Source organism: Lontra canadensis, unplaced genomic scaffold, assembly GCF_010015895.1.
Source record: "Lontra canadensis isolate GAN:19392208 unplaced genomic scaffold, GSC_riverotter_1.0 scaffold63, whole genome shotgun sequence".
In the NCBI taxonomy this organism is placed as follows: Eukaryota; Metazoa; Chordata; class Mammalia; order Carnivora; family Mustelidae; genus Lontra; species Lontra canadensis.
In genome coordinates, this window is record NW_022631057.1 from 11854256 (window position 1) to 11879575 (window position 25320).

Consider the following 25320-nt stretch of genomic DNA (forward strand, 5'->3'; position numbering starts at 1 on the left):
GGTTCCCTCAACCCCTCCTCACTATTTCAAGCACCCTCATGACCTAGTCGTTACCCTGCATCCCAGTAACCTTGGACTTAGTGAAGTCTATCAAGCAGAGCCCCAATCTAATCATAACAACATAATATGGTTTACAAAAGTGTTATGTGGAGGACAGAGGGAGATCACGATTACAAATTTCCTCCTCCTATTCTACTCTGTATTTGTACTAATGCAATCCAAGAGCTCAGCTGCCTTTTGGGCTGTTGTATCACACAATGCAGATGTTGTAATTCCAATAACTAAAGCCTTCTTTTCCCGAGATCGAAAATCTTTTTGTACCTCATTTCAACATATTATTTACCTTTCTCAACTTCCTATTATCTGCAAACTTAATCAACATAGGCCAAGAACAAAGTCCTTTAAGGCATCAGTGGAAATGCTTTTAGGCTGACCTAAATCTATTCACCTGCCTTCTCTGGGTCTGGCTACTGAGGTACAAGTCCATGACAGTGAATCAGCATTCTGCCTACATTTCATTTTTCCCACAAGGACCTCATGTGATGCTCTGTCAAACTCCTTGTTGGAAGAGAAACCCAGAGGGCTCGTGGGTGGCTCAGTCAGTTCAAGGATTGACTGCCGCTCACGTCATGATTTTAGGATCATGAGATGGGATTCTCAGATGGGGCTCAGGACTGGGGGTGGAGCCTGCTTAAGATTCTCTCTGGGCCCCTTCCCTACCCCACCCTACTCACTCACTCACTCACTCACGGGGGAAAAAAGGGAGAGACTGACTCCTGGGTGGCTCAGTGGGCTCAGGTCATGATCCCGGTGTCCTGGGATCAAACTGCATATAGGGCTCTCTGCTCAGCGGGGAGTCTGCTTCTACCTCTGCCTGCTGCTTCTCCTGCTTGTGTGCTCTTGCTGGCAAATAAATAAAATCTTTAAAAAATTTATAAAAAATTAGAGAAACCCAGTTTTTACAGTATTCTTTTACTCTTTAAAAAAAAAAAAATGGGTGGGGCACGTGGGTGGCTTGTTCAGCCTCTGCCTTTGGTTCAGGTCATGATCCGGTCCTGGGATCCAGCCCCACATATGGCTCAGCGGGAAGCCTGATTCTCCCTCTCCCACTGCCCCTGCTTGTGTTCCCTCTCTCACTGTGTCTCTGTCACATAAAAATTTTTTTTAGATATATATTTTTTTAATTTATTTGACAGACAGAGATCACAAGTAGGCAGAGAGGCAGGCAGAGAGAGAGAGAGAGGAGGAAGCAGGCTCCCTGCTGAGCAGAGAGCCCGATGAGGGACTCCAACCCAGAACCCTGAGATCATGACCTAGAGTCAAAGGCAGAGGCTTTAACCCACTGAGCCAACCAGGTGCTCCATAAATAAAAATCTTAAAAAAAAAATGGGTTCATTTAAACCAATGACAGTTAAACTTTTAAAAAATAAACCTTGGGGCACCTTGGTGGCTCAGTGGGTTAAAGCCTCTGCCTTCAGCTCGGGTCATGATCCCAGGTTCCTGAGATCAAGCCCTGCATCCAGCTCTCTGCTCAGCAGGGAGCCCGCTTCCTCCTCTCTGCCTACTTGTGATCTCTCTCTCTGTGTCAAATAAAATATTTTTTAAAAATAATAAAAAATAAACTTTTTCTGTTTCAATGAAATATTCCCAGGAACCACAAAATAAAACACAACTAGTAAAAAGTAAAAGCAGCATTTTAAGAGCATGAAGTTGTCTTATAATTTCAAATTTAAAGAATTTTCTCATTACAGATTTTCCCAACTGGTGTTGACACAGGTTTTCTGAAGATTTTCTGGCCAGATGAATGTGAATATTACCACCTCCTTAAACAAGTACAAGTGAAATCTTCCAAAGTCCTGCATTAAAGAAAACTGCTTAACTTTGATCTCTAAAATTACCAATATTTTAAAAACAAAATTTGAATCCAATGCTTGAGATATCCCCAAAAAGCCAGCATTAAGAAGACTACTGACCTGAGACTTTGTGAACCCATGCTGAATTTAAAATTATTACAACAGCAGTTAGTATGATGTACGAGATACTTCACCTAAATTCTCATTTAATCCTCACAATCTCACAAGAGGAGCTCATTAACATGAATTCAATTTTATCTGAATCTAATGCTCAAATAGGCTCAGTAACTATCCTACCACTGCAAGTTATTACTAAAACCAATCTTCCAACTCAAGCCCATTTGAACCAATACCCCACAGGGCACTGTTGTTGCCCGAGACCTCTCAAACCTTCCTTTCCTGATCTTTCACACAATCAAACTCCTCTACAGAACAGAGCCCAATATAGATTCTGCTTATCTATGTAAAGTTCCTGTGTCACTACTCTACCCCATTAAAATTTAGGACATCTGTCTCTCTCCATTCTTCTACGCTCAAAGACCATTCACATGCCGAATCTGCCCAGGAGACATTAAAAACATTAGTTCACGGGAGTCAGGATACCTAAACTCCATTAAGAGTAACTTCTTATAATTGTTTCATTCATCTTAAGCTTCAAGTTCCTGGCTGAAATTTATTCCTTTGTACCTTGCATCATTGTTACTTACAACTAAAGGTAAAATTCAAAAAGTCACAAGATGAGGGGTGCCTGGGTGGCTCAGTGGGTTAAAGCCTCTCTGACTTTAGTCTGGGTCATGATCCCAGGGTTCTGGAATCTAGCCCTGCACCAGGCTCTCTGCTCAGCGGGGAGCCTGCTTCCCCCTCTCTCTGCCTGCCTCTCTGCCTACTTGTGATCCTTCTCAAATAAATAAATAAAATCTTTCTTAAAAAAAGTCACAAGATGCACAAAAGCAGAAAGTAATAAAAAGAACATTCTAGGAAAGCATTCCTAGGGCTTTCACAGGGAGTTTCTAATCTCTGCAGAAAAGGGGAGGCAGGGAAGGAGTTTTGAATGATGAACCAGGCAAGTGTTTATTAGTTTACTGCCATAATCCCCTACTAAATCAGTATCAACTTGCTAATATTTCAGTCCAGATGAATATTCTTACATGACACTTCTTATTCCTAAACAATATTCAGTTCCACCATATTCCGTCCATATAGGAAAATATTTTGTTTAAAGGTCACAAACACAAATTCCAGTGCATATGAAGTATTAAATAAAATGGGCTAGACTTTTCCCAACATGTTGAGTGTAAAACCTATCCATTTGGGGCCAGAGAAAACTCAAGCAGGTGAGACTGAGGGCCTCAGATGTGCACACTACCCAGCAGGGTCCTGTCTGCAGCAGTGTCTCGGGAACCTCAGAGGACTCTTCCAGTTCTCTTAACACCAGGCACAAACCTGTAGCCCCTCAGGTTTAGGGACTCATTACAGCGAAGGCAATGGCACATCATAAGCATGGAGCACCTCGCCATACAGAGGAAAACAAAAGCGTTTCGGGAAAGGTAGACTTTAGGGGAAATTAACATGAAGCAGCGTCTTGGTAGGCTCAAAGCACAGGGAGAATGTGTTTAATGGGGCGAACATCAGGTCTGATCACAAGTGAGTCCTGTTTCCTGGCAGAGAAGCTGGAGGTGGAACTGGGTCCAGCAGCTCCTCCTGTGAAGCTCTGAAGTTGGAAACGGAGTTCTCCAAGTCAAAAGCACCTAGCTCGGACAGAAGTGTGCGGTTTCATTCTCACCAATTTCAAACAGCAGAGTTTCTGATAGTCCCTGCTTTTAGAAAGTCATTTCTTAGTAGGAAAGCAGTAGTCACTAGGAGGAGGACTGGTAGGTCTTGGAGCTGCAGCTTCTCTGTGGAAGGCAGCTAGCCAAATTTTGTTATCCCAGCCTAAAGAACGGCAGAGTGGATTTTTTATTTCTAAGTGCAGCAAATATTTACTTTCCAAAGTAGTTCATCTTCTGGGTCATTTTAGCTTGACAGATGAACTCACCTTGAAGATCACCTTGGGCGCACAACTCAAAAAAAGACCTGCATGAAGCAGCACCTGAAAATACGCAACACCCGGTAGAAATGCTTTGGTCTCACGGCCTCAAGTATTTCAAAGACCTGTAATTGTGGCTAGGTAGATAGTAGTTATCTAAAAATATGGCAATGCAAGTCTCTAACCATAAGTTCTACTTCTCAGAATCTAGATATAAGTAGGTTGTTTTTTTTTTTTTTTTAAACAAAACACAACAAAGGATGCTCCAGTTTGACCAAAGTGGGCCTGTGCTAAATCCAAAGGTTTCTATTGTGCACAACATGGCAGTGTTAAGTGCTCGCTCGAGTCTCAACAATCCAAGAAGCTACTTCTTCATCATCTGGAGTAATGAGGTCATATTTATTTCCATCTTTGCAGCTGAGAATTAAAAAATGCAAACAGAAGTAACACTTCACAGCATACTCAATAGCTTCCTTATTATTAAGTTCAGGTAGTCAAAGTTTGCAAAGCAAAACCCATCTGGCTGTGCGGGCTCTAATTCTTACTAAGTCCAGAGGAGCACCATTCACAGGACAGTGAGATGGTGTCCTAGAATTACACAGAACGGTGGTGACCTTGTTTTGTATTTCTGGGAAAAAAGGGCCATTTACACAAATAAAACCAACTGCCCTTTTTTCAAAATGATTTTCCTTATTAATTTTATTTCTCCAGTTGAAAGAAACCTATCAAAACTGTAAAAAGCTTCGTGAAGGCAAGCTATTCTTCTAATGGAGTGCAAACATCTCCATTATATAAACCTACGGAGAAACCAGAGCCTACATCACCTGATCCCCGGGTTTTTTTCACTGCACCATGTTACCTCCCCCCAACAATTAGTTTTATTTAAAACACTAAAAATTCAACCACTTACCTTAGTTTGAAACTTTTGTCAAGTTAAATCAACTGCAATTTTTATTAATCTTAATTTTCCTTATTTTAATATACTAAATTTTACAATGGGTGTTGAACCTTTTCAATGCCATGTTTTTGCTTTGTCCTTTATTTTTTTAAAGTGAGCTCTACACCCAATGTGGGGCGTGAACTCATGACCCTAAGATCAAGAGTCACATGCTGTACTGATTGAGCCAGCCAGGTCACCCCTCTTTTTGTTTTTTGATATGATGTATCTGTAATAGATTTTAAGTTTTGTTCCTGGGACAAATCCCATTGATTATTTTTAATACACACTGGATTCAGTTAGCTAATATTCTGTCTGGCGGTTTTGCATCTATACTTGTATGTAAAATGAGTCCGTTAATTTTCCTGTAGTGTCCTTTAGGTAGCTTTGACATCTATTCACTTAATTTAGTCAGGGAGCAAATGCCCTTGTATTACAATGTATACACACTGAAAGCAATGCCACTTATCTAATGTTCACATTTCCTCCCCCAAGTGCCACACTATTTCCCTCTCCAAGTTATCTTCCTTTAACCCCTTCACATATTCTCCTATTCCTTAAAAAAAAAAATAAAATAAAAATTCTTTCACCCTCCTCCCCCATTTTCAAGTTGGTCCTCCCCATCGAAGTCCTATTATGAACTGTTAACCCCTTTTCAAAGATGGCAAAATGCGCTACTACCATGAGAAAGAGTAATACCCTGTGGCAGTGTGTCTCATGGGGAAGATCACATTGGTTGTGGGTTGGTCACACGTGGATTTGAATTTCTGCTTCACCTCTTCACAGGTGAACTAGGCCAGTTAATTTAGCCAAGCCTCAGCTACCTTACATATGAGATGGGAATAACATACACCTTGCTTGAAGAGTTGTTTGAAGAATGTGAAATATGTGTAAAGTTTCTGGCAGAAAATTTGGCACAAAAAAAGTTGCTCAGTGATAGCTCTTTTGGGTTTTGACGTGATTTTATTTTTTCTAAAATTGAAGGTTGAAAAAATACTTCTCTTAAAGGTCCACAATCTCTAATCCATAATTTAGAAATTCAGGAAGTTCTGAAAACCAAATGTTTCAGGTTTACCTAACAATAGAAGGGCTTTTTAGCTGCATTTTTTTTGTTAGTGTGAAAATTCAGTTTTACTACAGAGACATTAAGGTGTTTGATTACAGGCAGAACTCAATGGTGATAGCCCGTTAATTCACAGTAGGCCCCGTTACTTCTAAAATTTTTGAAAATAACTGAACTTCCAAAACACACATGGCTCCAAAGGTTTCAAACTATACAGGGACTGCTGACCTGTACTACCTTCTATGTGGAATCAAACACAGACAATGCAGATCTAGCAGAAACAAGAATGGTTAAAACTCATGCAGTTTAAATACAGTTTTGCTACTATTTTTATACTTTAATTCCTTTGGCTTCAAAGTCATCACTGGTAAATTGAAGGAACTGGACTCAATCTCTGAAGTTCTTTTTAGTTTTTCAAAAACGTACTTTCAGTTAAATATCTCTGAAAATTATTTTAAATTGAGTTAAACAAAACTGCTCTTATTTAAACCATTTTTTTTAAATTATTTTTATCAATCAATATGAACCTATGCTTTCACATCTAAACTTTCAAGGTTTAAAGTTCCTTGCAGTCTCAAGTACTAAACAAAAAACAACCAGATTTCAAGTACACTTATGTTCTGAAGAAAGGAGCCAACATCGATCTGATGACTTGGGATCATTTTCAATAAGGGAGGAGGATCTTTGGAGAATACATTACGCTGAATTTCAAGAAACCTGGTTTCTAGTCTGGGCAAGTCAGTCAATCTCTGATTTTTCTTTCTCATCTTTACAAGTAATAACATTTTCCTTCCTTCCTCACAAGAATCATGAAAGCACTCTGAAGAGTTAAAAGTGCCGGTATACTACAGTTAACATCAATACTTAACAGGCTGAAGGTAAAGCGATTATTCTTCACAAAGGGTGAGGGTAAGAGGCCTGAGAATTAAGAAATCTAGGTTTAGGGCCAACCTCTGCATCTAGTATGTGATGCAAGACACTTCACTTGTCCAGGTCCCTATTAAGTCACTTGTAAAATGAATTTGCCTAAATTTCTTCCTAGCTCCAAGGCTGTAACTTTATGCTATAAAACTGAACCCAAGGCCTAAAATATTTGAGCTCTCATTTATATACCATGAGTCAGATGCTGTAAAAGGTAGGGACAGCAACACTGTATGAACAAAACTACTCAGATGTGTTGCACACATCTCTGGAAAAATCTGCTCCAGCTTATCAGTTCATCGTTCCCTGCACATGGAAATTGGTGTCAAGTAGCCATTAGTACACTGCTAATTCTTCTTTAAATGCTCAGGTTAGTATTAAAATGAAAATGAGTAATGCTTACAATAAATATGAACAGCAGAAAAACCTCCAAAATTATATATATGCCCGAAAGGGCAGAAATATGTCCTAAAAGCAGCAGCACTCACACTTATTTCTCAACTTGTGCTTTTTTTTTTGGTTTTTAAACAGGTCGATCATTCTGATATCTGGTTAATGTCTACCATTAATTTTTTGTCAAATGCCCTCAGGTATACAGATTCTTCATTTACACCTTGGAACAAAGGCACTTCCCTAAGACAGGACTTTATTGCAAAATTTAACAAACCACCAAACTCAAGTTTAATTATTTCTGCTTTATTATTGGTCATGAGTATATTAAAAACTTTTTAAAGTTACAAAGAGACTTTAATCACTAAAATATATAATCAGAAACCAAGTTGCTTTAAAATAATATGAAAGTGACCCCAAAAGCCAATATATTTTCATTCTTCAATTAGGGGCAAATAGACAATTAAAATTACTTTTAACAACATAATGAACAAGAAAAAGGTTGTGAAGTCCCAAAGCCTCCAAAAAACGGACACACCCAGGCTCAATATAGTCCCACCTGGTGATATTAAAAATAATAATAATAATTAAAAAAATCAAAGTTTCAAGTAAAAAAAAAAAAAAAGTTCTGTTCGTGCTCCAGTATCTAAATCTGGGAACACAAATTCAGGCAGATGAATATAATAAAGTCACAACTATAATATAAAGTCATCAAAACCTAGTGAACCGAAGCTGAAAGGTAGAAAAAAAATAGTCCAATTTCACCACACAGTAATTTACTTCCAGAGACAGGAGATCCAATCCAGATGAATCAAATCTTTATTACGATATTGTCTACTTAACCTGATCCTAAAGAAAATATTCTACATAAATTGATGGGATACATTGATCATTTTCATGTCAAAAAAAGTATGCATACTATCATCTGAAAAATCTATTCAGACTCCTTGCCAGAAAGCGGGCAAACTCTTCCCGGTGGCGACGGTGAGTTACCAGAGATGCGGGCAGAAATTAGAAGGCAGAAAAGCAGTCAGGTAGTTAGTTAGCACTCTCCTCATGCCCACCCCGAGCGTGGAAGTATGCAGTCCCATACCACCACCAGTTGGGAGACGGATGATCTAGTCAGGAGCTAGAACGGTGTGGAACAAAACCCTTTCCCGGGTTCCAAACCTCTCCTTAGAGCTCTAGGTCAAAATACTTCCGTTTCTCACAAAACTTGGAATGAAGAAGGGGAAGCAACAACTGTTAAAACATTTAAAATCTAAACCTTTACCTATTTATCTAGAAAACACTATGCGAAGCAGCCAATTCCTTAACATCGAAAGCGTCACGGACATTACATTAAAAGTAACAGTTATTTGCAACAGCTCTCCCTTTAAAGGCCTCAACACATTGGATTAAGCCACACCCCTCCATAAATGGCACATTCCATACAATAGCCAGGAGGACGGCAAAGGGCGATCCCACCGTCCACTGGGGAACTGCAAACTTGTTGAAATTCTCAGAATCGCGTCTACTGGCTACCTGAACCTAGTCCCTTTATTATTAGGTTATGTGGGGGGGGAAGAGAGGGTTACAAACACATCCGAGACACGTACGCCGAGTGAGCGTAGACAGGCAGCGGGAACGAGAACCACACGGGATTTGGGTCGTGCTGTTAACCCGCACCTTCCTGAGTAGGGACATTTCCCCGAGAAGGACATTTCTAGTCGGAGGGAAACAGCGAGCTCGGTGTGGGGGGAGGGGAAGCAGTTAACCCGCTGCGCATTCCGAGTCGGGGGAAAGGCAACAGTCATTATTTTCCAGGGCCCCGTCCCGGGCTCTCACTTTTGCCGGAGGGGAAAAGAACGGGTCCCGCCCACGCCCGGCCCAATCCGGGAGGCGGGGCCCTGCAGCGACCCTGGAGGACAGAGGCGGGGCTCGTTGGCAGTACTGCCCCTCCCCCTTTGCATGGAACACCCCCGTCCGCTAGAGAAAGAGGGCTGAGTTCCCCCACCCCCACGCAAGCAGAAGGGGTAAGGGGCCACTCGGCCGTCTCGGCCCCTCCTCACTTAAGGTGGGGTGGGGAACCGAGTCCGAGTTCGACTCGGCTGATCTCCCCGAAGGCTCCAAGGGGTTGGCCCCGAGGAGGTGGGGCCTGGGTGGGGGCGCTGACTTCACACCCCTCTCCCTCCAGCCGCTGGCGGTTCAGGGAACACCCCGCCCGCACCAGTGCGGCGGGTGGGGGAGGCAGCAGAGCAGCCTGGAGCCCTGCAGCGGCGCGGGGCGGGGAGGAGCGCGCGCATGGGCGCGCGGCCGCCACCCCCGCGCAGCCCCGCGCGCCAGCAGGGCCCCCCACGCTCAAGGGCGCGCGCGGGCCCCGAAAGGGAGGAGGCCGCGCGTGGCACCGGAGAGGGCCGACTGCAGGCTTCTGTCCCCCAGTCCTTCACCACTCACCCCCAACCCCCTCCATCCCGCTCCAGGCCTCGGACTCCGCACTGACCTGACAGGCCGAGACATGTTCGCTGTCGAAACAGGACCGAGTCGAGAAGCCAAAGACCAGGACCCCCCCCACCCCGCGCGCTCGGCGCCCCACCCCCCCCAACTTCGGCCGATGGGGCCGCTGCCGCCGAACCCCGAGCTGCAGGCTTCTCAAACTCCGCTGCTTCTTGGTTCAGGGCCCCTTAATCAGACGAGCCCCCCGCTCCCCCGTCTCTTCAAAATGGATGAATCAAACCAGCCGAAAATGCGCCAAAGCCGCGGTGCAACCAAACCCCCTAGGGCCTGTGGGCTCCGCCCCATCACGCCCGGTCATTGGTGGTTTCTGCCAGATGCGCCGAGCTCATTAGCCTGTTTGAATCATCACGTCCCCCAGACCCCGCCCCGCGCACTGATAGGCCCCGCCTCCTCCGTGGGGTCCTGTTAGTCAAGATGCTCTGAGAGCGCACGGCCGCAAAACAAAAATGGTCGCTGCTTGGCCCGCCCCCTGGTTTCCACTCCGGAATTGCAGATTCGTTTTGGGTCGCATCTTGGAACGACTAGAAAAAAAGATTTACATAGGGTTCAATGTCATTTAGTGGTAGTTTAACGATGTTTCATTTCGCCTGCCTTGATCATCTAGAAACTGCACTAATAGCAAAACCCGTGGAATAGGCAGCCGATTCGTCACTAAGGCGCTGCTTCAGAATTGGAGGGAAATTTCATAGGTTCAAAATTTTTGACCTTAAACGCGCAATCCCTCTCCCATGGCTCCAGCAACAGCCCTCAGGGTCCCCAACCGCTGTTGGAGCGGCGAGGCAGGATCATAATCAAGGAATAACTTCACTTCCGATTTCCATTCTCCATTCTGGACCTTGAGATCTATTTCAGGGTCATTAGAGTCCCAGTCTCCGGCATTACTTCAGGGACTTAATGATTAGAAGCATGTGCTCTGGGGCCACGGCGCGTTTTGGTTTGAACCTCAGGTCCACAGCTTAGTAGTTGCAGAACTTTAATCACTGTGCCTCAGTTTTCTCAAGTGCAAAATGGGGACCAAAGAAAATTACCTCATAGGGTTATTAGGATTAAATGAGTTGAAATGCGAAAAGCCCCTAGGACAGTCACCAGTGCACAGTGAGCAATATCTTAAGTATTTGTTAAATTCAATTTTTGAAAATGACCCTATCCTTGCATTCTTTTTTTAGGGAAGAGAATGGCATAGTCCACCAGCGAAGCATTAAACAAGTTATCTTCTCCCTTTAGCCATGTCACTCTACCCTTTCTTCCCTGAATTTGTGTGTGTGTGTGTGTGTGTGTGTGTGTAGTAAAAAAGTGCAATCATTAAATTCACCATTTTATCTATTTTTAAGTGCATAGTTCAGTAGCATTAAGTACATTTGCATTGTTGTGCAACTCTCACCACCATCCATCTCCAAAACATTTTCACCTTCCTGAGGTACCATTAAACACTAATTCTCCATTCCTTGTCTCCCCAGATTTTGGCACCCATCATTTTACTTTCTGTTTTTATGAATTTGACTACTCTAGGAACCTCATATAAGTAGAATCATGTAATATTTATGCTTTTGTGTTGACAGATTTCACTTAGCCTAATGTCTCCCAGGTTCATTCATGTTTTGGTATGTATCAAAATGTTTTACTTTTTAAAGGCCAAATAATATTTCAATGTATGTATATACCACATTTTGTTTACCCATTTAACTGTCAGTGGACACTTGGGTTACTTCCAGATTTTCACCATGGTGAATAATGCTACTGTGAACATGGGTGTACAAATATCTCTTTGAACCCCTGCTTTCAGTTCTTTGGGGTATACACCCAGAAGTAGAATTGCTAGCCATATAGTCATATTGTTTTTAATATTTGAGGACTCTCCATTCTGTTTTCCACAGCAACTGCATCGTTTTCATCCCCATCAACCCTGCACAAGGGCTCCAGTTTCTCCACATTCTTGTCAACACTTCTGGTTTTTTGGGAGTAAGCTTCCTCAATCAGTGTCTGAATATATTTTGACTAAGTGTATCGTCAAGCATATGATTTTCAAAATGCCAGTGCAGAGACTGGGGCAGTGCAGTGATCACAAGTGACTTTACTGAAGGTTGTTTTCTTAGGGCAGATTGCTATTATTTTAGAAAATACCTTTCTTTAGTACTGTGAGATGAGGCAGAGATATTCTTGTTACTCATTTATTAGGTCATGAAGGGAACTGGCCATAGTCAACATGTGCAGGTACATGGAAAATTCAGGACAGGTCTTCCAGGCCTTGCCCTCCTAGTTTAGTTCATGGCCAATTGATAGATGGCCACTGTATTAAGGCTCTTCCTCTTCCAAGGTGAGGGTCATACCCTACTCTCTCCTCACTTCAGCTTTAGCTAATATCTTCCCTCCATATGCTTCTTCATTCACTGAATCTTTCAACAAACACTGTCTCTTAAGAAGAAAGGAACTGAAGATTTGAACTTCTAGTTTACTTTTTAGTGGACAAGTACTGAATTATGCCTTCAGGAGCTCCAGCACTGTGTCTCTGGATACCAGAACCGGGAATGCAATCTTCAAGGTCAGTTCCCTCTCGCCCATCCCCAAGTGCTCTGCCCTAGGCACATGTCTCAGCCACAACCAGTTTGTTGGAAACTGAAGACATCATACGACAGGGTAGACTTTAAAAGCACCATCAGACAACACTGAACAGACAATATACATCATAAAACTATAAAGAACTATGAAAAGAAAAAAAAGCTAAGGAGACAGAAGATAGTCATTCCTTTTGCCTGGAAATTGATATTTAATGAGTCTTTATTTTATTTAAAATATTTTATTTATTTATCAGACAGAGATCACAAGCAGGCAGAGAGGCAGGCAGAGAGAGATGGGGAAGCAGGCTCCCTGCTGAGCAGAGAGCGGATTGCAATTGCAGGGCTTGATCCCAGAACCCTGGGATCATGACCTGAGCCAAAGGCAGAGGCTTTAACCCACTGAGCCACCCAGGTGCCCCTTAATGGGCCTTTTAAACTCAATGCTTTATTTCCCTATGATTGTAGTTATATCTTGGGAAGCAGTGTTTTCCTTCTCCCGTTAGGGTTTAAGATGCTAAGAAATGGCAGTGCTGGGGTGGCAGACTGAGGACTCTTCCCTGTCCCTAACAAAGACCCATTTCCTTCAAGGCTATGCTATAGTAGCTGGAAGATGTATAACAAATTTTGAGCACTTACTCTGTGCTGGGCACACTTCTAGTCCTGTGACCTCATGAAAGTTATCCAGCTAGATCTAAAGACAGACACTACTTCCATTGATCACAGGAGCACACAAAGCTACCTATCTTTGAAGACCCTGCCAGGAAGTTAAAGAAAATTTCTCCCAGGCTTTTTTTTTTTTTTTTTTTTAACTTCTATCTCCAATCTGCTGACTCTTGCTCACCATACTCATAAGAAAGGAGGGGACACAAAGGCTGTATGTCTAGTTCGTCTGTCTACAACCCCAGAGGTTGGGTAGCTTTGGAGACATGTTCATGGTTAAGGAGGATGGTCCTCTGCCCTCAGATCACAGCCAGAAAGACTGGGCCCCAGTCAATTTAAATGTTTAATTTCATTTTCTTGTGTATATATTTCTTCTGCCCCAGACTTCTTTCTTCCTCTCTATTTTAAAGTGTTAAGAGCTAAGGTTAGGTGGATTTCTGTAAATAGAAGTTTTGTTTGGGTTGTGGGACTATGGGAGCATTCGATTTTTCTTCTTCATTTTCCTTCATGAGATTTAAAATTTTTCGTGACAAAAGTATTTAAAAAATCTATGTACCCACTTAAAAAATTACTCTTTGTTTCTGTCATACTGAGCATTTGTTATATGGAAAAAATTCAAGGATGCCACCACCAGAACATACACATAAAAAATGAGAAGCAGTGTATTCTGTAGTGAAGGGTCATTTTCTGGAGTCACACTGCTTGAGGCTAGCATACTTGCTAGGTAACCTTGGGCAAAGGCTGATTTTTTTGTACCTGTTTCCATATATATGCCTATCATAGGGTCACTGTGAAAATAAAAATAATCCACGTGAAGTGCTTAGGGGAATACTTAGCACTCAGCACTCAGATGTTAGCTACTGGCAGCAACAGTTGAAAATGGAAAGGTGGTTAAAATCCTTGTACTTGCAAATCAGATAGCTGATATTCAAAATTAAATGAAAAAAAAAATTAAATGATAGTCACTGAATTTGGGTGACGTTATCTTAGAAAGTGAAACTTGTTGATTAAATATCTTAGGGAAGAGGAACCTGGGTGGCTCAGTTGGTTAAGCAACTGCCTTCAGCTCAGGTCATGATTCTGGAGTCCCTGGATTGAGTCCCACATCAGGCTCCCGGCTCAGCAGGGAGTCTGCTTCTCCTGCTGACCTCTCTCCTCTTGTGCTCTCTCTCTCTCAAATAAATAAATAAAATCTTTAAAATAAATAAATAAATAAATATCTTAGGAAATAGCGTACTGCATGCTACTCAAACTGTACTTACTGGGCCCCCAAATTTACTATGGAAACATGCATGTCTCCATTCCATATATGAACACGGTCTCAAAAGCTAACATAAACCAGAAGCTCCAAACCCCAAAGGGTCAGTTCTGTTTCTCTAAATGTTAGGACCTATTTTCCTTCTTTAAAGATTTTTTAAAAAATTTTTAAGTCATCTCTACACCCAACATGGGGCTCAAACCCATAACCTCTGAGGTTAAGAGTTGTATGTTCCAAGGACTGAGCCATCCAGGAGCCCCTGGGCTTATTTTCTAAAATAGGTTTTTCAGGGGGCGCCTGGGTGGCTCAGTGGGTTAGGTGTCTGCCTTCGGCTCAGGTCATGATCTCAGGGTCATGGGATCGAGTCCCGCATCAGTCTCTCTGCTCAGCGGGGAGCCTGCTTCCTCCTCTCTCTCTGCCTGCCTCTCTGCCTACTTGTGATTTCTGTCTGTCAAATAAATAAATAATCTTAAAAAAAAAATAAAATAGGTTTTTCAGGTCCAGTGTTCCCAGAAACCTGACAGAACGGAGATGGGAAATTCAGACTTGCAGTTAAGTCTTGACTTTATTACAAATTCAACTGGCTGCCTTTCGGTTAGTCAAATTTCGAGACGTTCCCTCAAACATAAAATGTGAAGAACTGTTCGCTTTCTTATTTCAAAGATGGCGTAAGAAGCGTACACAACTCACAGATCTGAGGGAAGAGTTTATATCAAATTAGGTATTAGCAGCCAGTACTCCTGGGCTGCCCTCCTCACAGCATGACCAATTATAAAATGCTTACCTTATCTCCTTGCTTATCCTACCTGTTCTCTCTTTATTCTCATTACTGTGTGGTTAGTTCCTAATCCCATACCCTTTGAGTGTGAATCAAATTTTGAGTGTGAAGAGGAATCGAAACACTACCATCGTGGGGTACCTGGGTGCCTCAGTCGGTTGAGCGTCTGACTCTTGATTTCGGCTCAGGTCATGATCTCAGGGTCGTGAGATGGAGCCCTGTGTAGAGCTCTTCACTCAGGCGAGGAGTCTGCTTTCCTCTCTCTCCCTCTCTCTCCCTGCCCCTCCCCCACCTTCCCCTCTCAAATAAATAAATAAATCTTTAAACAAAACAAAATACCACCATTACACAATGAAATGCTTTGAAGTGTAGGTGATAGTTAGTCAATTTGACTAGGCCATGGCATGTCCAAATATCTGGTCAAACATCATTCTGGGTGTTTCTGTGAGGGTGTTTTTGGATGTGATTCACACTGAAATCAGTAGATAGAATATAGTGGATTATCCTCCATAAATATGAAAGGGTCTCATCCAGTCAGTTGAGGGCCTGAAGAGAACAAAAGATTGACCCTCTCTTGGGTGAAATAGAATTCTCCTGGGTCATGGCTTTCAAGCTGGAATTATCAGCTCCTCTAGCCTACCAGCTCTGAGACTCGAACTGGAACTCCAGTCTGCATGTTGGACTCACCAGTCTCCACAACCGCACGAAACAATTCCTTATAATAAATCCCTTTACGTATGTATCTCCTCTTAGTTGTGTTTCCTTGGAGAATCCTAATACAGAGCAGTACCGTTACATACTGAAACCCTGCAGATTAAATTTAAGAGGATTCAAATTATGCTTGAAAGCCAGACAGAAGGCAGGGTTTCTCTACCAATGAAGGCCATATATAGATATATTCTCGAGTCACAGGTATTTATGGCCAAAGCAAAAATACATGTAGTATTTTCCAACACATACCATTTTCTAGTGGCTTCCTACCTATTCCAACCTGCACCTTTGGGGATTCCTTGGCTTTCATAAATGAATCACTTACATCACTCCATAAATGAATCACTTACATCACTAAAGCTTCTTCAGCAGGGTACCATGACCCAAGAGGATAAAGGGGAAAAGAGGTTTGTTTCCTTGGGCAAAGTGCCAATGGATCTTATAGAACACCATGGAGACATTTATACCTTCTAACCACAACCTGAGATCATGTCAAAAGCAGACTACTGCTTACAAAAGGCACCAGCAGACAGGAAGAGCCTCATGTTAGATGGGACAGTGTCCTGAGGACAGATGAAAGACCACTTAAAGACGAGTTAAATCTGGAGATGATAGGACAGAGAAATTTTTTTTTTTTTTAAGATTTTAGTTATTTGAGAGAGAGGGAGAACGTGCAAGAGAGAGCACTAGCAGAGGGAGAGCACGAGTGTGGGGAGATGCAGACTCTCTCCATAGCAGGGAGCCCAATGTGGGGTTTGATCCTAGGACTCTGGTATCATGACCTGAGCCGAAGGCAGCCACTTAACCAAGCCACTCAGGCACCCCTGGAAATGATAGAACAAAATGAGGAACCCAAACATATCTTAGTAATAGCTAAGGCAAATGAATTTGGGAAATCATCTGGGGAGTAATTCTGGCTCATTAGTACTAAGTAACAAAAGAGCAAATACATCACTTAGTGCAGAGGGGCCTTCCTTGACCTGTGGTCTCTTTTTCTCTGCTCGTTTGGTCACTCAGCTATTCTGGTCAAAGTCCAAAGCCAGGGCACGGGGGCTTGGGTGGCTCAGTGGGTTGAACATCTGACTCTTTATTTCAGCTCACTTCATAATCTCGGGGTCCTGGGATCAAGCCCCACACCAGGCTCTACGCCCGGTGGGGTAGGCTTGAGGATTCTTCCTGCCCCCTCTTAGCTTCCTCTCTCAAATAAATAAATAAATTTTGATTTTTTTTTTTTTTTAAGTCCAAAGCCAGGGCAGTCACAATCCCCCAGCTCTGTTCTCAGCCTTTCCTTGGGTCTCTTAAAAACACTCTGCTGGAAATGCTTGTTTTCTTTTTGTCCAAAGACCAGCTGAGTGGCTGGAAGGGCATCCTGTCTGAAATATGGAACCTTCTCTAGGGAAGGGCCACAACAATATTCATGTCCCAAACAATTATACCAAGACGTAGCATCCAAATAACAGGATATAGTTATTTTTTGTATAATTATATTTCTTTTTTTTTTAAGATTTTATTTATTTATTTGACAGACAGAGATCACAAGTAGACAGAGAGGCAGGCAGAGAGAGAGAGAGGGAAGCAGGCTCCCTGCTGAGCAGAGAGCCCGATGCGGGACTCGATCCCAGGACCCTGAGATCATGACCTGAGCCGAAGGCAGCGGCTTAACCCACTGAGCCACCCAGGCGCCCTGTATAATTATATTTCTAATCACATAAATATTTCCCTCTTTTTTAAAATCTTTAATTGCTTTCCCTTTTTTTTATGGATAGAGACATAGAGAGGAATTAGTTATATTTCAATTTCTTCCTTAATTAGTTTCAGCCCTATAATGGTCACCACTTACAAGAGAAAGTCCAGAATGGCCAGCAATGCTTGAAAAAGCAGGTAAATCCTGAGTCAGCACACAGAAAAAGAAAACATATTCAATTTCCCACAATAGTCACATTTCCAAGTGGTATTTGGAATGTCATGTACTGAATTAGTATTAGGCAATTGAGATAGAATAACATTTACCTTAATTTTTAAAGAAGGTATTTTAAAAATAGGGGCACCTGGGTGGCTCAGTTGGTTAAGCGTCTGCCTTTGGCTCAGGTCATGATCCCAGAGTCCTAGGATCGAGCTCTGCATCAGGCTCCTTGCTTAGCGGGGAGCCCTCTTCTCCCTCTCCCTCTGCCTGCTGCTCTGCCTACTTATGCTTTCTCTGTCAAATAAATAAATAAAATCTTAAAAAAAAATTAGATAATAAATAAATAATAAAGTCTCCATTTCCCTAATACTCTTAAATTATCAGCATAAAGTAGCATTTTAATAAACTCACATTAAAAGCCAATAACCACCATGAATACAAGACTTATTTTATCTTTATTTGTGACTCTGCAGAGGTTTAAACCAGTAAATAAAAATCAATTTTCTTTTCACATAAAGGAAATTTGCTATTCCACTCTTATCTTCAGAATCATTGTAATAAAAACCTATTTGAAAAGGGTAAAAAAGAGAACTTCAAGGTCTTAAAACACTGTGCAAAAGTTAGTAACTGGGGGCACCTGGGTGGCTCAGTTGTTGAGTGTCTGCCTTCAGCTCGGGTCATGATCCCAGGGTCCTGGAATCGAGCCCTGCATCAGGCTCCCTGCTCAGTGGGAACCCTGTTTCTCTCTCTCCCTTTCCCACTCCCCCTGCTTGTGTTCCCTCTGTCAAATAATAAATAAAATCTTAAAAAAAAAAAAAAAGTAACTGGCTAAAAACAGACCAACCAACCACTGAAGGCCTGGCTCCTGTTTTCCTTCTCATATTTGGCTTCTGATCATTTGCTTAGGAGAGTAGTTTCCAAAGTCTGGGGTGTATCAGAATCACCTGGAGAGCAAAGAGAGCAGAGGGAAACCCAGGATCATTTACACAAGGAATGCCTGGGTCTCTGCATCTTTCCTAAATTCCCCAGCAATGTCTTCCAAATCAGGCTGGTCAAATGACCCGGGTAGGTTTGAAAAACAACCAATTATATTCCCACACCACGCCCCCTGGAAATTTTGATTCAGTAGGCTTGAGTTTTGGACCCAGAAATCTTAAAATGTACACATTTGATTTTTTAAAAATTTGAACAAACTTCCCAGGTGGTTCTGATAAGTCTGATTCAGGAACCACTTATTTAGGACAATGTATTTAAAATAAGTGTCTTTCAAAGAACTCTAGGACTCTGAGTTCACGAAGAATATTCATAACTTTGGGTGGGTTATAAATCACCATTCTGTGAGAATTCAACAAATGAAGCTGTGTAGAAGTGATTTGATACTAAAAACCCTACCCGATTTAGCATTTAAATTGCTTAATGATTTTCTGTCTGTCTACTCTCCCCACTCAGGCAAAGGTCTGCACATAAATGCGTTTCCTATGGCTGGTAAGTGGTAGGCACCAACGTGCTCAGAAGGAAGTGGCCCCGCAGGATTATGTCCTGTTAACCTCTGCCTCTTCCATTCAGACTCCCAGGGCTGTAAAGAACAGATCTATTTCAGGGCAGCACTGCCCAGCAATGTCACCTGCAGACTTAGGCATCAAGACACCAACCCTGAAACCTTGTGAACCCTGCTCCCACCCCACTGGTAGGGAGATACTAGAAAACCCTAATGGGACAATTGTTTCTTTGGGGGAAAGAAAGACTCTCATCACACACCACAGATAGCTTAAAAGCTTGACTATTCTTGACGCCAAGACAAGAGAAAGTCAATTATGACTTTAGACGCTTCAACAATGGTGTGACTTTTGGGTTACCTCCTGTGACCCAGGACCCACGGATATCCAGCCCCACTCCTTGCCTGCCTCGGAATCAAGAGGTTTAAATTCAAAGTCCAAGACAGAATCTGAAAGCAATAACCCAACACTGAATTTGGAAAATGCCCTTTGTTCTCATTTTCCTCGAAATCTGAAGTCAGATAAGACTGAGATACCCACATACATCAAATGGAAAAAGAAATGCAAAAACACGTGGGAATTAGGATCCTTAAACCACAGGTGCTGATCTCTAGTGCTCCTCACAAAACCCTAGATCACAAATTGAGGGATGAGGTGATCTTTATATGGAAGGTACTGAGCCCCGGGAGCCAGCAGCAAGCAGGAGCTTGCGGACACATGCAGAAACACACACGAGTCCCAGGTCTTTCCTTAGTGACGATGGTCCTCCTTCTGGACAGCTTGCAGGAGACAGTTCAAATGTGCTTAACAAGATTGCTGGGTGGGCATCTGAAGGGAAGAGTTGGAAACGGAGGAAGGAAAACAAGCCAGACGCTATTAGCAGCAGGCCCAGCTGGAGGGGGGCTTGGTCTGTAGGTTGATATAGTCCCCTTGGGTGGATAAAGACATATCTTCTCTGGAATTGCTCATCATCTTCTCAATGAGGACTCTAAAAAACAAGGAAAACAGACAGAAGACTGATTAAATGGATAGAACAATGGGAGAAATGACAGACCTTGTCTGTCTTATCACCAGACGGCATGCAGTCAAGCCATGAGGTTTAAACGCCCCTCTGTCCCCCGTTGTCTCAGGGGATAGGAGAGCATCCTTGACCTTCAGAAGCTGACATTCCAGTGGCTCAGTCTGCTCTGGTTTGCTCAGGAAAAGGAAAGAAGGTCCCGGGGCGCGGCAGCAGAAGGCAGGTAAGTCTGCATGCCTAACCTCAAAACAACACGAGCTACTCACCTCATGGCCTCATTAATATTTTTGTTCTCCTTGACGGATGTTTCTGTCCAGCCTGTGAAACCATTCTCTTTACTGAACCGGTCAACCTGGTCTCTGCTCACTGCCCAAGGGGACAGGTCACACTGGCAAAGAGAGTACATAAAAGGCAACACCATAAACTTCCGGGGAAGAGGAACACTGCTCAGATGCTTCTGGATGCAAAACCTTTCCGCCAGTGGCTGAGAACACCAGCATCTAAAATCTGGCCAACATTCTTCCCAAAGAAAGTCCCAGCATCCCTTGAAAGAAGGTAGAGATGATTTTGCCAACTTGAGAAGGGGAAATGGATGCCCGGAATCGGAGAGCCTTTTAGACATGCTTACTCTCCGACCGCAGAGAGAGGCCAGGGCCCATTTTCCTAGATTGACCACATACTTTGTTGGCCAAGAGCAGGCAGGGCACTGGCTCTCCGTTAGGCAGGGTGAGCTTGCTGTCCAAGTCCTGTTTCCATCTCTGGCTATTGCTGAAGGTCGTGGCGTTGGTAACGTCAAACATAATAATGCAGGCTGACGCATCCCGATAGTACAGTCGAGTCATGGAGGTGAAACGCTCCTGCCCTGGGAAGAAAGGAGGGAGCCCTTGAGTAGGTAATACTGAGAACCAGTCTCAGAACCCCCTCCGACACCCTGCCCTTTCTACCTTCCTTGTCGGGGAGGGCAGTATGCGCTGTGGCTGAGTCCAGACCGCCCAAGTCCAAGTCCCTGCTCTGTTATTTACTATCTGTATGACTTTGGGCAAGGGAAGCTTCCAGTGCCTCAGACTTCTCATCTGTACAGTAGGGATAGAGGCAGTAGCTTTCCTCTCAAGGTTGTGATGAGGATTAACGAGTCACTGAATCTCAAATGCTCAGGAAAGTGCTTGGCACATAGTAAAAAAGTCACCTATTGTTATTATTGTTTCTATTTTCTGGGGGTCTTCTTTCTCCCCAAGGTCATCTGAAACGAAGGAAAAAGCACCCTCCCTCGTCTCTGAGAGCACCCACCTATGGTCTGGACCATCTACCGCCTTGCCAGCCATTCCACCCACAGAGAGACGGCTCGACATTTATTCAGGGCAAAACATCTACAGAAAATATCTACAAACACTCTCCATCCGCCACAACGCAACCATTCCAGCTCCAGAAAAACACCTTCTGGTAATGTGACGCCTGGGTGGCTCAGTCCATTGAGCATCTGCCTTCAGCTCAGGTCATGATCCCAGGACCCCCCCCCCCACATCAGGCTCCCTGCCCAGTGGGGAGTCTGCTTCTCTCTGCCCCTTCACCTCTCTCCTACTCATGCGCTCTCTCTCTCTCTCTCTCAAACAAATAAATAAAATCTTAAAAACAAAACAAAACAAAAAACCTTCTGGTTTTGCTACCCCCCTTTTTCTGAGAGCTTGCTGATTAAACCAAAATGTCTTCCCTGGTTCCTATCCCATCTCCCCAGCCTACCTGCAATATCCCACAGCTGGAGCCGCACCATCTCGGAGTCAGACCACTGGAGAACCTTCAGAGCAAAATCCACTGGAAATACATGTACAATTGAATAAAATTTACCTTTAAAAAAATCCGTGAATAAACTCAGATCAAATATGCGGTTACAACCCTAGAGACATACAACTCTGATCCCATGTATCGATTTATTTTTAGGCTCTCAATGGGTTGAGATGAACCCACACAAAGGCTTTTAAGAGTGGAACAGACAATTCTCTCTTTTTTAAAACATTGTTCTATTTAAAGTGAACTCTACCTCCAGCGTGGGATTTGAACTTACGACCCCAAGATCAAGATTTGCATGGTCTTCTGACGGAGGCAGTCAGGTGTCTTCAGGGACCACTAGCACAGATAACTCATTACCACTCTCTGAAGGGGTCCTCAGCTTTTACTCTCTCAACAGACTAATGTATTTGATACTACTTGTCCCTCAGGCTGGGGTTAGGAGGTATGGAAGCAATTATGAAAACAATTCCTGATCTCAAGTGAAACAGTTTCTGGAAGATCTAGGGGGGTTTTCTGGGGGAAGGGATGATAGGGCAAAAGGGGGAAATGAGGTAAGTGTGGTGGCTTTTGCATCTTCCACATTCAATTTCACTGTTGGTTTCTAATCCAATTGTATTATGAGAAAAACACTGGGGGAATTCTACACCCTCCACAAGGCTGTAGGGATTACTCTGGGTGGGAATAGGGTCAAGGGAACAGGTCCCAGAGGATTCCAAGGAAGAAGACACCCTATGGAAGGTGCTTGAGAGCTGTGCTCCAATGCTGAGACTCCAGAAGCTAAGCCTGAAAGAGTATGCCACAGGGACAATCTTTTGAGGAGAGAAACAGAGGAACTTCCCAGAATTGGAAACACATTTTTCCATATCTGTGACAGAAATGAAAGCTAGGGGAAATTTAGAATAAACACGGAAAAAAAAAAAATTAGCCAGAGCCATTCTTCTTTACTAAAGGAAAACTAGAGCCATTGCTAAAAACGAATTCGTGAAACACTTTTAACCAAACCCATGAAATAAGAGCCCTTCTATTATTTATGAGTTTGGGGCAGAATGGTAGGGAAATCCTGGATGTTGCTGGATGTCCTCAAGGAGGATGTTTTCATTGCAATGTTCATGCTTCTTAATTTTTTAATTCCCTAAGTAACCATCTTCAAAATTTACATTAGTGTAGGTTTTTTTTTCCTTAAAAAACGTTCTCTTAATGTTTAACTCTCCCCTTTTGCCAACTCTTCCCAACTAAAGACCTTAACAAAAAGGCAGTTCTACTTCTGGGAAAGACAAAAAGTTGAGCCCAAGGCCGTCCCTAGAAAGAAATGAATGAACTTGGTGTTCCCTTCCTTCCCGCTGCACGCCCCCCGCCCCGCCCCCCCCATGCCAGCTTGAGAGAAAGGGGGGTGGGAAGACAGGTCGGATACCTTGAATAATTTCTAGCTGTCTTTATTTTAAGCAATCCATGGACAAAAATACACACAGCTCATCAGCCTTGGTGAGCATCAGAGATAGTGCGGCTCAGGGGCTCTCCCACGCAGGCATCCCCCAAACAAAGGGAGGCTCCTTAAGGCCAGACGACACCTTCCTGTTCCTTCATCAGCTACCTGTGAGATATGGGTCGAGGGCCCCAGCTGGCACCGAACTAGGCCTCCCCGAGGGGGTCCCAGCGGCCTCGGCTGATCGCAGAGATTTGCGGGTGACCGCTCCGGAGGCTACGGGAGACCTGAGCTCACGGTGCCCCCGAGGAACGAACCACTGCGTATTTCCTCAACCTCCCTACCCCATTCCTCCTCTTCACACCTTCGCCCAGTCCCTCTCCAGGCGGTCAGCTCCGACTGCGTGAACCTCATCGGGGAAACCCAAGAGAAACGTGCAAATCGAACACCCGCAAGTACTCCCTCCAGGCTCCCGGACACCTACTTCCTGAGCCGAGTAAGGACCCAAGGCCACCGAGCCCCCGGCGGGCTCCTCACCCGCGGGGGTCCACCCCGCCCCCGCGGCGACGTCTCACCTCCCACCGTGGACTTGTAGTGTTTGCTGAAGCTGTCCTGCGAGTACCGCTGCACGAGCGACGTCTTGCCCACCGCGGCGTCCCCCACCACCAGCACTTTGAACAGGTGATCTCTGCCGCCCATGGCTGGCGGGCCGGACGGGTGAAGGAGGCAGCGGGGTGGGTGGGTGGGGAGGTGTCTGTGGAGGGAGTCGTCTGTTTTAACCCCTTCGGCTCCCCTACAAACTGAAGTTCGGCATTGCAGCCCACCGCCGGTTGGGGCTGCTCTGACGAGAAAAAAGAAAGGGAAACTTCGCACTCAGCCTTTACGCGCTTCCTCCCCGCGCGGCCTCAGCCTGGGTGGGGCCCAGGGCCCGAGCTCCGAGCCCCGGGACTGTTTGCACCGTCTCCCCCACCCCGCCCCGCTGCCGAGAAACCGGACCCGACGCGGCGGTGCCTCGCCCACCGGGACTTCCCCGGAGCGGTGCCCCGGGCGACTGAAGCCGGGGCCAGGTCATTTCACAGTCGGGGTCAGGTGATGGGGTCTTCCCCGCCCGACACAAACCAAATTCGGGGAAAAGAGCGGCTCACGCTTGGATTCCCGAGACCCTGGACCGCCTCAGGCTGCGCGGTCCCAGTTCTCCGCACGCGTCACGAGCGGGGCAGCTTGGAGCACTACGTTTCCCAGGTTACCACGCGGCGAAGAGACCTAGAAGAGTGCAGAAACTCGCCGCGAGGCCACCTGGGAAATGTAGTTTATGAACCCCCCCAAAATCTACACCTAATTTCAAGGCTTTCAAACTCCTTCGACGGTTCGAAATCTTATTTTAAAGTCATTCTGTTATAGAAAGATTCTTTGGAGGCTCTTTGTTCCATATGATTTCACCTGCCTGAATCCTTCTCCAGATTGATTTCTCATGATCTTTAAAGGTTTTATGGAACTGAGGCGTCTGGGTGGCTCAGTTGGTTGGGCCATTGCCTTTGGCTCTGGTGATGATCCCGGTTGGTCATCCCGGAGTCGTGGGATCAAGTCCCTTGTTGGGCTCCCTGCTCTGCCCTCTCACCTTCTCCCCTCTCATGCTCTCTCTCACTCTTTCTCTCTCTCTTTCAAATAAATAAATAAAATCTTTTTTTTTTAAATAAAGGTTTTATGGTACTAAGATTAAAAATTATTCCATAGATTCCATAAATTATTCTACTAATAGAAACTCAAGCCTCATCCTTCATGCTCCTAGCAAAGTCCATTTGCTATTACTTTAATATATTTATTTATTTTAGGGGCGCCTGGGTGGCTCAGTGGGTTAAGCCGCTGCCTTCGGCTCAGGTCATGATCTCAGGGTCCTGGGATCGAGCCCCGCATCGGGCTCTCTGCTCAGCAGGGAGCCTGCTTCCTCCTCTCTCTCTGCCTGCCTCTCTGCCTGCTTGTGATCTCTCTCTGTCAAATAAATAAATAAAATCTTTAAAAAAATATATATATATATTTATTTATTTTA

At 44.1% G+C, this 25320-nt stretch overlaps 2 protein-coding genes across 3 annotated transcripts in view; both read right to left on the reverse strand.

The window, feature by feature from the left end:
• Positions 1-9904, reverse strand: part of NUCKS1 (nuclear casein kinase and cyclin dependent kinase substrate 1) — a 28807-nt gene extending 18903 nt beyond the window's left edge. The window contains exon 1 of one of the 2 annotated variants that reach the window (XM_032878452.1): positions 9673-9904. In XM_032878452.1, the coding sequence (XP_032734343.1) occupies positions 9673-9689 (17 nt within the window). In that variant the 5' untranslated portion in view covers positions 9690-9904. The remainder of the gene's footprint in view (positions 1-9672) is intronic. The other variant, XM_032878451.1, reaches the window with a different exon arrangement.
• Positions 9905-19493: 9589 nt separating this feature from the next.
• Positions 19494-24039, reverse strand: RAB29 (RAB29, member RAS oncogene family). Its single transcript, XM_032878453.1, has 5 exons — positions 23849-24039; positions 21803-21874; positions 20746-20927; positions 20332-20453; positions 19494-20035 (listed from the first exon to the last, which is right to left on the reverse strand). The coding sequence occupies exons 1-5, from the start codon at positions 23970-23972 to the stop codon at positions 19924-19926; spliced, it is 612 nt and encodes a 203-aa protein (XP_032734344.1). The 5' UTR covers positions 23973-24039; the 3' UTR covers positions 19494-19923.
• Between the last annotated feature and the right edge of the window lie 1281 nt (positions 24040-25320).